General features: G+C 48.8%; 1 protein-coding gene across 2 annotated transcripts in view; it reads left to right on the top strand.

The window, feature by feature from the left end:
* CNNM4 (cyclin and CBS domain divalent metal cation transport mediator 4) overlaps positions 1–12,529 on the top strand; it is a 37,793-nt gene that overhangs the window by 14,922 nt on the left and 10,342 nt on the right. For both annotated transcript variants that reach the window (XR_009405399.1, XM_059406183.1), the window contains exons 2-3: positions 10,775–10,918; positions 11,282–11,416. Coding sequence is in view for 1 of the 2 variants with exons in the window: in XM_059406183.1 (XP_059262166.1) it covers positions 10,775–10,918; positions 11,282–11,416 (279 nt within the window). In the remaining variant the exon portion in view is untranslated. The remainder of the gene's footprint in view (positions 1–10,774; positions 10,919–11,281; positions 11,417–12,529) is intronic.

Raw genomic sequence — 12,529 nt, 5'->3', positions numbered from 1 at the left:
GAGGAAGACAGTACAGGATATCTCTGTTAGGGTTTTGGGTTTTGTTTTATGGCAGGAAAAATAATTGTTTGGTAGTTAAGTCCCTTTTCTCTCTTCTACTAATGGCCCAGTTGGGGTGAGGAAGTTGGAACATACCAAGCAATATTCTTGCCCTTTTCCACCTCCTCCCCTCCTTCTACTTGTAACAGCCTCAGCCCCACACCAAATGGTGCTGCAGTTTTTCTCTCTCATGTTTGGATGTGAGGTCTAGGATGATTTTTATAGTTTGTAAACATTTGGGCACAGTATGTGATTAACAATTACCAATGGGTGTTCACCAAGGTAAAAAGAAAAAACAAATGTTCTTTTCTTTTCTTTTTTTTATGATGCGGATGTGATTACTAGGGTTAGTTAAGTAGAAGGCTAGCCCCCTACCCCCAGACTTAATGTATCCTGATGTCAGTCAGCTAAGCATTTAGCAGAATTTCCTGTTACATCTTCTTGACAAACGAACATGGGACATGTGGCCTCATTAATAATGGTCCATCTTTTATATTGAGTCTCCTGTTGGTTACCAGCTGGTTGCACAGAGCCAAAGAACAGGTGCCTCACAGGGCAGTAAGGGAGCTTTGAGTCTGTAAGCAGTTGAGCCGGGAGGTATGTTAAGAATGGGGCTCCTCCTGGCTGGGGGTGCTGGAGGGTTGGGGTGGGAGGCTAGATGGACAGGAGCCGGGATGATAGATACTCAGAGGTGCTCCTGAGCAGAGAGGACTGGTGGAAAGGAGGAAGCAGTTTGTTGTAAGGGTCCAGAGCTGAAAGGAGGCTAAGGCTGGGGACCCCCTTGGCATCTCCTGATGGGTTGCTTGCCCTTGCCCTTCTCATGCTCAGGGAGGCATTGTCAGCCAGACCAGCATCTTCTCTCCACTTCATTTTCTTTTGCTGTGCAAAATACCTCTAGTTTGTTCCTCCCAGCCTTCTGAACTGTGTCCCTGGCTGTATCTTCCAGAAGTTTCCACATCCCTGAAGACAAAGACATCAGCATTCCATCTGACCTCACTCCTTAGATAACCTAAGAAACTTAAAACCCCAAACCTGTCTTTTTTTTTTTTTTTTTTTTTAAAGATTTCATTTATTTATTTGACAGAGAGAGATCACAAGCAGGCAGAGAGGCAGGCAGAGGGAGATGAAGGGAAGCAGGCCCCCTGCTGAGCAGAGAGCCCCATGCGGGACTTGATCCCAGGATCCCGAGATCATGACCCGAGCCGAAGGCAGTGGCTCAACCCACTGAGCCACCCAGGCGCCCCCCAAACCTGTCTTTTGACCCAGTGATTTTCCTTTTAGAAATGTATCTGAAGGACACAGAGATATATCCAAATACATTCATTACAGAGATTTCCATAATGGCACAAAAAGGGTGGGCCGTAATTTAAGAGCCCAGTGAGGTTAAGAATTATTTACACATGTGTCCAATGAGGTATTATGAGGACTTTTATTTTTTTAAAATATTTTTATGACATGGAAAAACAATGCGAAGTATTTACAAATTATTTAATTTTAAAAGTATTTAATAAAAAGTTAATCTTTGGAAGTTGTCTTTGGAAGGCAGGATTATAAGTGATCTTAATGTCCTTTGTACTTTTGTTACCAATATCAGAAAAAGATATATGCATATATATACAAATTAGATGTAAAACTCATTGAAGAAAAATCAGGGAAGTTAGACGCTTGATATTAATGATCTTAAGGAATTACATATTAGATGTGGTATTGTGTTCTATTGTGGTCTGCCAGGTAAGAGTCCTTATCTTTTAGAGATACTGACCCCAAGAGCCTGTAAAATTTATAGATGTTTACAGATAAAATCTGAGATTTGCTTCAAAATAAGCCAGTGAAGTGGGTAGGAGGGAAGAGGAAACAAGATTGGCCGCAGGAGTTGGAGTTGTTAATTGTTTAAGTTCAGTGAAGGGCCCTGAGGGTGTAATTATATTATTTCCTGTACTTTTGTAGATGCTTGATATTTTCCATCATAAAAGGTTAAAAAATTAGAGACTGCTGGCTAAATGAAAAATGAAAGCCATGAAGCCCTGTCCCTGGGTGAGAGACCAGTCTTAGGGTCTCCTAACTTCTGCTTGTCAATAGCTGCACCCCCGGGGTGTTTGGTTTAAAAGGAGAGTATTAGGGGTACCTGGGTGGCTCAGTCGGTTAAACCTCTGCCTTTAGCTCAGGTGGCAGGGTCCTGGGATGGAATCCAGCATCAGGTTCTCTTTGGCAGAGAGCCAGCTTCCCCCTCTATCTCCGTTTGCCTCTCTGCTTAGTTGTGATCTCTCTCTCTGTAAATAAATAAATAAAATCTTTATTAAAACAAAACAAAACAAAAAGAAAGGTGAGTATTACTTAGGAATCCCCTTTTCTGAATCCCAGCTTCTTCTCCCCCTCACAGTGTGATGATCCTGGACAGGACTTCCCTGAGAATCAGTTTCCTCCTGTGAGTAGTAGATGTGAGAGGGATAGTGCCTGGGCTCCCTGCCCCAGAACATGCTTACCCCCACTGTTTCATAGCTGAGGGGAGGAGGTAGGCCCTGGGGGGCACATCGGTGTAGCTCCTTTGAGAGGGGACAAAGAAGGTCTGGCCATTCAAAAATTGTATACATGTACTGTTTGTTTTACTAACACGTATGTTATAAAACAAACACAAAAACTTAAAAAAAAAAAAGATTTTATTTATTTGACACAGAGAGATCACAAGTAGGCAGAGAGGCGGGCGGGGGGGAGCAAGTTCCCCACTGAACAGAGAGCCCAATGCAGGGCTCAATCACCAGGACCCTGAGATCATGATGCGAGCCAAAGGCAGAGGCTCAACCCACTGAGCCACCCAGGTGCCCCCACAAAAACTTTTTTTAAAGACATAAGGATGAGGGGTCTGTAGCTCCTCTCACTTGGCTGGAGACCGATTGAGTGAGGGCAGGAGCCCCTTCCCCTAGGGACTGGCTGCTCAGATCCCACTGTCAGTCTGTGTATAAACAAAAGCTAAAGTCGCTTATTTGTTTTGAAATACAAATAAATGTGAATGGAGCCTGGAATGAATACCCCTTTTGGAGACCGTGTTCTGGAAGGTTCCAGATGGGCTGTTTGTACGTGTAGTGTCAGGCGGTCTTGTTGTCTTGCTCAGAATGGCTGGGCAAGTCTCCTGGTAAGTCTCTAGAAACGATTTTCTGTTTTGGCAAGTGGGCTGCAGTGTCTGCCTTTCCATTTCTCTTTTCCCTACGACTATCCTCCTGTCACTTCCTCTTTTTATTTTTCCTGCTTCACTCAGTTTTTTTCCTTTTTGTCTTGCTTTCCATTTTCCTTTTCCTTTTATTTTATCTTATTTATTTATTTTTTAAGATTTCACTTATTTATTTGACAGAGATCACAAGTAGGCAGAGAGGCAGGCCGGGGGTGGGGTGGCAGTGGGGAAGCAGACTCCCCACTGAGCAGAGAGCCTGATGTGGGGCTGGATCCCAGGACCCTGAGATCATGACCTGAGCTGAAGGCAGAGGCTTAACCCACTGAGCCACCCAGGCGTCCCCTTCCTTTTCCTTTTAAAAATCTGACCAGCTAATAGTGGCTGTATTTATTGATGGCTTCCTTAATAAAATGTAAAAATAAAGTAATGTATTTATTGTAGAAACTTTCAGAAAGGAGGAAAATGATTAGGAAATGAAGGGCCCCCTATCCCACCACTCAGAATGTGAGTATTTTGGTGTGTTTTCTTCTAGTAAGTAGCAATGAACCAGCTTCTGGTAAGCAGTGGACCAACTATAATGCTTTCTCCTATCCCTCAGTATGAGACATCATTCTTATCCTTTCTGATTATAAATATAAAAATAAGAAGGTAATACATGCTGATTTTAAAATGCATTAAGTGGGGAGCCTGGGTAGCTCAGTGGGTTAAAGCCTCTGCCTTCAGCTCAGGTCATGATCCCAGGGCCGGGGATCATGACCACCTGAGCTGAAGGCTCTCTGCTCAGCAGGGAGCCTGCTTACCACTTTCTCTCTGCCTGCCTCTCTGCATACGTGTGATCTCTGTCAAATAAATAAATAAAATCTTTAAAAATAAAATAAAGTGCATTAAAGCAAAAGCAGAAGAAACAGGCATCCTTAATTTTCTTACTTTGTAACTTTTTGCTTTATGCAGGTGGTGAACCACTGTCTCTTTAAATAAATTTCTGTCTGCATCAGCCTAATTTTTAGTGGCTGCAATACTGTGTCATAAACCACACTAGATGGACCCTCCTGGCCACAGCTTGCACACCAGCCTGGGTTTTCCCTTTGTATCAAGGTCTATCCTAGTGTGGAAGAAATGGCTGAGGCCAAGGTCTTGCACATTTTTTGTTTTGACACGTGCTGCCAAATCCTGAAGAAAAAAAGTGTCATTGTTCTCTCCAGTACTGCACTGTTTTAGTCTCTGTGGTCTAATAGTATATTTTAATTTATATTAAAATTAAACATCTCCCCAGTGTTCTCTTAAGTTGCTTATTGATTAAATGGCTCACTCCCTGCTCCTCCCCAGCCTGGGCTTCCTGCTTAGGGATACTTAGGGAAACTTGGTCTTGTGTGTAGCTCTCCCACCTGCCTGTGGAGGGGTCCCTGGGGTGGAGGGCTGTGCAGGGCTGTATCTCCTGTGGCTGTGCTCCTCTGCTTCCCTGCCTATGCCTGCCTACGCCTACGCCTACGCATGCCCCACCTGTGTCATCTTGCTGGGCTGGGCTGGGCTGCCCCTCCTACTGGTTGAGATCAGCACTATTAATAGTCAGCTTAATCTTTCCCCTTTGCTAGGGTGGTGGGGGGGGGAGGATTCCCAGGAAATTAGGTGCCCTGTTGCCGGCAAGTGCAGACCCATGGCCTGAGATCCCGTCTTCTGGCACCCAGAGGCCAGCACCTCTCCCCAAGGGAGGTGTGTGAGAGCTCTGGGCCTGTGCTGGGAGCTTGGGAGGTCAGTGGCTGGAATTTGCTGGGGGACCAGCAGGGGAAGATGCCCAGGACACCACCTAGGGTAGTGGCCAATCCCATGTCTGATCTGGGACCTCTGGATGTTCCACATGAGAAAAGGCAGCTGGAGCTGGTAAGTGGGGCCTCTCAGGGACCTTGTGGACTTTGAAACCCAGCACCTTCTAAGGTGTCTTTCTTACAGTCTTTACGAGATTATAAAGTTTTTTTTATGGGGGGAAAGGACACAGCAGTCTGCTAAGATACGCACTGTGGAAGGCGGAGGACTGGGCTCCCTGGGGCCCCAGGAGACCAGCTTGTAGGGATCCAGCAGAGTCTGGGGGTCTGCTGTGTTCCAGGCATGAGGTAGGCGGGGCTGGGGTATAGCATGGAGAGCAGTGAAGTCACAGTGTGGGCCTGGCCGAGCTGGACACCGGCCGGCAGCAAAGGCAGCCATACCAGTGCTGGTGAAGGGCGGAGGGAGAGCTGGGGCCAGGCTGGGCAGGGAGTGCTAACAGACCCCAAGGTTGAGCCCCTCAGGGCGGAGCCAAGGGTGCACAGGGACTCAGTCAGGTTCTGGGGCCTCTTACTCTGCCCCATTCCAGATGGGAGAGGGCAGTGAAAGAGGCCACAGGGTTCTCTGACTGAGAGGAGACCTGGCGGAACAAAGGTCGACAAAGGCAGAGTGGGCAAGCTTGCCAGCCAGGTGTGGCCCAGAGCAGACCGAGGGCGACCTCATGGTGCCTCCTTTCCCACAGCCAGTTTGCCCTGTAGGAGCAGCGCATGAGTGTAAAAGGCTCCAGAAGCCCTGAGTCCCTGGGGAAAGCAGTAGGAGAGTGTTTTTCAGAGCTACTTCTAATGGATATGTTTCTTTTCTTTCTTTTTTTAAAAGATTTTATTTATTTATTTGACAGAGGGAGACACAGCGAGAGAGGGAACACAAGCAGGGGGAATGGGAGAGGGAGAAGCAGGCTTTCCACAGAGCAGGGAACCCAATGTGGGGCTCGATCCCAGGACGCTGGGATCATGACCTGAGCCAAAGGCAGACGCCCAACAACTGAGTCACCCAGACACCCCAATAGATGTGTTTCTTTCTGATTATAAAATTAATACTCTCTCTTCAGAAAAGTATAAAAAAGAAACAAACCATATCCTGAACCCCTCCATACTTTCAGGTTTAATCATATGAAAGTATCATTTTGGCTGGTCAAAAATAGTCAAATATGAACAATTTCACATGGAGGAGCCACATACAAGCATTTTGCTGTTATTTCCTCAGTCTTTTTTCTTTGAATAAGGACTACTTTGAAAAATGGGGGCTTCTTAGCTTTTGGGGTAGATGTATTATTTACATTTTCATGTTCCATTTCTCACCCAGCCACCCCCAAAATCCAATTATCCAGTTGAATGGACGCTGGTAATAAAATGAGGGAACTCATTAAAATAAACATTCTGTAGTAGACTTAAATTTCATACAATGAGGATCATAAATAGAGGTCCCCAGTTGGCCCTTTTATTTTAAAAGGTAAATTAAAAAAAAAAAAAAGATTTTATTTACTTATTAGAGCAAAGTAGGCAGAGAGGCAGGCAAAGAGAGAGAGGGAAGCAGGCTCCCCACTGAGCAAAGAGCCCGATGCGGGGCTCCATTCCAGGACCCCAAGATCACGACCAAGCCGAAGGCAGAGGCTTAAACCCATTGAGCCACTCAGGTGCCCCCAAGATCATTTTTAAATTACAGAAACTTCTTAATTACTAAAATTAAAAGGAATTCTTCTCTCGTCTTCATCCCTTTCCCCCTTCGCGTTGATTACATTTCTCCTAAGGAAACATCTGTGTGAATGGAGTCCTTTATTCCACAGATACCTGTTAAACACTTGGTGTGTGCCGCCCACCATTCTGAGTTTTGAGGACACAGACTAAAGCCCCTCCTGTAATGCGCTCAAAATCTAGCAGAAGATGGGTCAGAAACAATAAATACAACGAATAAACATATTATGTCATATATTTTAGGTGAGTTCATGATCAGGGTTAGGGCGCTGGAGGAAGGATCGCATTTTTCACGGAGGCCCTCAGGGTAGACCTCACCGAGGGGGCCCCCTCCGGGGGATCCCTGCAAAAGGAGCAGCCTCAGGTATGAGGAACAACAAGGAGGCCTTGTGGCTGACTTGAGCACTGGAGAGAGGAGTACAGATAGGACATGGTCAGCACCAAGGGCTCTGGACAGCCGGGCCACTCGGGCAGGAGGCTTTTACGTGGGGTGAGACAGGAACCACTGGAGGGACTTGGTGAGACATGAGGTGACCTGACGTCACCCGTCTTACTGCTGTGTTGAGAGCTGACCTGGCCCAAGATAAAGCAGGGAGATGACTAGTTTAGCCGTCTGGGTGAGAAGGAGGTGCATGTGGCCCAGAATGTGACTAGCAGTGGAGGCCCCTGGAAGAGCTGGAGTCTGGTTGTCGGGTGCGGGCAGAGCTGAGGGGATCTGATGGAAAGGTTGGATGGAGAAGGATAGAGAAAGAGAGGAGGGACAGTTGACTCCCCCATGGCCTTATCTACCCAACAGACAGAGATGGGGAAGGCTGGGGGGAAGAAGGGCAGGAACTTGATTTCGGCCATGTGGAGTTCAAGGTGTTGGGCTTCTGGGAGGAGCTAGCTAGCTGTCAGCTGGCAGTTGGGTACAGAGTTTGGAGGGTGCGGGAGAGGGCTGGGCCGCAAGTGTTTGAGACACCTTGACATTCAGTTTGTGTTTAAAGTCACGAGGCAAGGGACAGGTCCAAGAACTGAGCCTTGGGACCCTCTGACATAGAGGTCAGGGAGGAACAGCAGCCTCAGAGGGCAGTGGAGCAGCAGGAGAGCTGTGTGCTAGAAGCCAGGGAGAGGGAGTGTTTCCAGGAAGCAGGAGAGAGTGACCCCTGGTCAGAATCTGCAGCCCGAGCTTGAGACCCCACCACTGGAGGTCACTGCTGACCTTGGCAAGAAAGGTTCTCTGGGAGGGAGGAGACTCTGCCACAGTCAGTACCAGTGGGCACGCGCGCGCGCGCACACACACACACACACACACGGGGCGCTTAGCACACAGAGCTAGGGTGACTGTGGGCGGTGCTCCAGGTCTGTACACCTGCAAGTTACCTGTCTCTGGAGGGCGCCCGCCTGCCCCCCTCACACCACACACAAAGGAGCCTCAGAAAGAGGGCCCCAGGGCTGAGAGCAGCCCCAAGATTGGGGTCAAGGAGTCCACGTGTTTCCTTTGTAGGACGGATATTTCTGTCCTTTAGAGAAGCCACCGGCCTTTCCTGGTGTGGTCCAGTGTGACCCGTGACTGTGTCGGGATTTGTTGTAAGCCTTGGTTGGTTGGAGGTTCAGTGGGGAGGAGGACATTTTTCTCAGGTTATTGAAGCTATGTCCCTTCTATGTGGGGACTCTGACTTCCAGGCTCTGAGCTAGCCACTGGCTATCTGAGCCACGTTCCGATGCACCCTGTTTCCTGGGACTTGGTCTATGCTGGTTTAGGCACAGAGGGTCCTTGCTCACCCTGGACACTCACTAATCTCCCTTTGTTCCCCTTAATTATGTTTTTTCCCTGATTTTTTCTCAATTAAAAAAATTATAGAGCCTATCAAACAGAACAGAATTAGGAGAGGACAGCGTACAGGGTACAAGGGCCCCTCCCCCAAACTCTGCTTAACCTGGGAGGTGACCACTGTTACTCTTCCCTGCATTTCAGGGCAGTTCACCACCCTGCCAGCCCTCAGTCCAGCAGACACCATGCAGTCTGTCCCCCTGCTCGCCCTTCCACCAGCAGCCTGTGTTGGGCTTCATTCCACATTCTGTCTGTCTGTTCCCTGCTGCTTTCTCCTCGGAGCAGTGGCAGGACTCCTGCTCCATTGCTATTGATGTGGGTAGTTTCTGGTTTGAGGTGGTTAAAAACAAGGTTCTGCCAAACCTCTTTGCTTCTGTGCCTTTTCTGCTTTGGAGACGATTATATCCAGCTTCCTACCTGTGGAATATCTGAGTCCAAGGTTAGGGACCTTTGGTTTTGAGTCATGCTGCATAATTGGCCTCCTGAAGTTCGTCCATTTACCTGCCCACCAACCCGAGGACCTGAGGGCATGCTTGTTTCCCTTGCTTCCCCCAGCATTGGGTGTTACTGGTCTTAGAGCATGCCAGTCTGGAAGGTGGTAAATGCGACTTTGTTTTAACTCTGGTTCCTTCCTGACTGAGCATCATTTCTCTTTCCAGAAGGCACTCCTGGGTGGGCAGCCTCCAGCAGGCAGAGAGGCCTGGGGGGCCAGACCCCCAGGGTCCTGGCTCTGAGGGGCTGCGGCCTGCTGGAAGACCTTGACAGAACACTTGCTCTCATCAGCCCCTGTCTAGAAGACGCTAGGAAGTCTTTGAGTCTAGACACGGCTCTGTCTAGGTCTGGTCTGGGTACATAGTTCGAGCAAGGTGCTGAAAGTTTTTTGACCATAACTCAGAGCTGGAGATGAGTGTACCACAGTGACTGACACGTGATGGTGAAAGTTGCACAAAACAGTCCCCCCCATCCGCCATCACATGTGGCGTATTCTGATATCTTTGTTATTTTATTTTTTTAAATGCTGGTCCTGAGAACTGGCAGCTCTCTGGAGTTCTGAGGGGCACATCCTGGGGTTGGGGGATTTGGAGTGGCCTTGGAGACTTGGAAAACGCCCTCTCCAGAGAAGTCCTTTGAGTGAGGCCCTCAGACTGGGTTGTGAAGGGGAAGCTGCCCAGGAGACCCTGGCTTGACCTTCTCAGCTCGCCCAGGACTTTCTCCCTTTGGCTGCTCCAAATCTGGGTCCCTGTGTGGGCTACACAGCCCATCCGAACTACAGTGCAGGCCAAGCCTTGGCTGTCTCCCTCCTGTCACCCACTGGGACGATGGGCACAGGAACAGGGTAGAAACCCAAAACAAGGGCCTGGAAAGCCCTGCCGTGCCCCCCCCCCCCCAACAAACTTCTATGGAGGGTCCCTCCTCCCCTCCCTCTGCCTTCTGACTTTCTCTTCTTTAGGTTGAAGAGGTGGCCCTTCTCTAATTATAGTACTTGCCTGGCCTAATTACAGCCTGGGCTAATTTGTTAATGGTTTTTGGGAACTGAGAGCCTTTGCCTTGGGCAGTATCATGGCCCTGGATACATGCTGGGGCATTTACCAAGGAGAGCAGGGTGAAGGAATGTGAGTGGCCCTGGAGGCCCCATGGGCAGCGTGGGCCATCAGAGGAACCCATGTCCAGTTGGCACCCACATGTCTCCAACCGACCGCTCCATAGTCCACAGCTTGTCAGTGTGTGTCTTTCCCTCCTCCAGGACTTTCAGGAGACCCAGGCGAGACTTTGCCATTTTCTTTCTTTCTTTTTTTTTTTTTTAAAGATTTTATTTATTTATTTGACAGAGAGAGATGACAAGCAGGCAGAGAGGCAGGCAGAGAGAGAGGAGGAAGCAGGCTCCCTGCTGAGCAAAGAGCCCGATGCGGGGCTCAATCCCAGGACCCTGAGATCATGACCTGAGCCGAAGTCAGTGGCTTAGCCCACTGAGCCACTCAGGCGCCGCCAAGACTTTGCCATTTTCATTCTCATGAAACAAAAGCTCTTTGATGAAATGCCTTAAAATTTAAAAATGTACTTTTGGTTTTCCTTTTCATAAAAGCAACATCTGTTTGTAGCAGAAACTTTAGGAAATAGAGAAAAGGGAAAAAACCACCCATGACCCCACCCCAGTGACTCATGACCCTAAGTGTGTTAATATTTTGGTGGAGGCATCTCATGACTGGGCCCTTTGCTTTTTTCTGACTCATTGCATCATCCCCCAAGGGAAGTCCCACCTGGCCATCGTGCAGAAGGTGAACAACGAGGGTGAAGGTGACCCCTTCTACGAGGTGCTGGGCCTGGTCACCCTGGAGGACGTCATTGAGGAGATCATCAAGTCTGAGATCCTGGACGAGTCGGATATGTACAGTGAGTTCCATTCTTCCCATTGGCCTGGAACCCTTTTCCTGCTCACAGCCTAGGTGTCCTTAGGTGGGAAGGCCACACAATGCAGGGATGTGGGAGGCCCGGCGCCCTGAGGCCCAGGAACTGGGTGCCTCACACTGGCCAGGGTGAGCGTTGGGCACATTGCTCAGATCGGTGAGAGGAGAGTATCTTTGCTCCCCCTGGCCTTCGTGCCTCAGCATCGAGCCAGGGAGCCTGCCTTGAATCAGACAGTGCTGCTTGTGTGTGGAAGAGGAGACTGCAGAGCCGGGAGCTGGCGTGCAGGTTCTAGTGTGTTCCCGAGTCACTGGGAACCGAATTCTCAGTTCTAGATTCTTTCTCTTACAGCCGACAATCGAAGCCGGAAACGAGTATCTGAGAAAAATAAACGCGACTTCTCAGCCTTCAAAGATGCTGACAATGAACTCAAGGTGAAAATTTCACCTCAGCTACTTCTGGCTGCTCATCGCTTCCTGGCCACGGGTAAGAGCAAGAGGAGGGCCCTCAGGTGTTGGTGGGATACAGTCATGGAGGGGAGTTCTTGGCCTCTGGCTATTTGAAAGGTGCAGGGGAAAGTGGCTGCCTCTGAAAGGGGGCAAGGTGGCTTCCCTCCATCCCTGGGGCGCTCCCTGTGGTGATTTGTTTTCTCTGTTGATGGGTTGTCACTGCAAAATTCTAGGAAGCATTCGGGTTCTGAAAATAACTACCGCGCGAGTGGGGAGGGCGAGATAAAAAAAAGAACCATTAGGAGTACCCGAGGTGGGCACTGGGGTTCCCCAGACCCCTGGATGCTGGGGAGAAGGAGGGCGAAGGAAGCCCTTGCATATGTTGTGGGCCCACAGCACTTGTTTGGCTCATGTACTCATAGCCTGAACCCAGCTCTGTTCTCATCACTCCCCGCTCCCCTCTGCCTGCATGTGCTGAGGCCAGCAGGACTTGACCTCTAGATCAGTGACATTCCTCTCCTCTCACCCCTGATTCAAAACCCCTTTGGGGACCTGGGTGATTGATTTTGAAAAGCTCCTGCCTGTTCCTCCCTCCCTCCAAATCTGACTCTCTTCCCAACCCTCACTTGCTAAAGGGTGTTAATTCTTTGTTTTTCTTGCCAGGGCATTGATGATGGTGCTAATGATAATAATGATGGTAACATTTATAAGCGCTTTCCATATGCCAAGCATGTGTCTAAGTGCTTTACATGTATTACCATTTAACCTCACCATGACCCTACCAGGTGTTTTGTTTTTTGTTGTTTGGTTTTGTTTTGTTCTAAGGAGTTTCTATACCCAGTGTGGGCTCTAACTTGCGACCCTGAGATCAAGGGTCCTATGCTCTTGCCAGTTGTATGCTCTCAGCCGGGTGCCCCAACCCTATGAATTTTTTTTTTAGTTTTATTTATTTGAGAAAGGGAGAGAGTGTAAGCGGGGGAGGGGCAGAGGGTGAAGAGTGGGAGGAAAAGACTCTCAAGTGGGCTGTGGAGCCTGATGCAGGCTTGATCTTACCACCCTGAGATTGTGACATGAGCCAAAACCAAGAGTCAGACACTCAACTGATTGAGCCACCCAGGTCCCCAACCCTAAGAAGTTTTTTTTTTTTTTT

The sequence above is a fragment of the Mustela nigripes genome, chromosome 7 (assembly GCF_022355385.1).
Source record: "Mustela nigripes isolate SB6536 chromosome 7, MUSNIG.SB6536, whole genome shotgun sequence".
Lineage (NCBI taxonomy): Eukaryota > Metazoa > Chordata > Mammalia > Carnivora > Mustelidae > Mustela > Mustela nigripes.
Note: the sequence above shows the minus strand (reverse complement) of the source record. Positions and strands in the feature narration are given on the sequence as shown.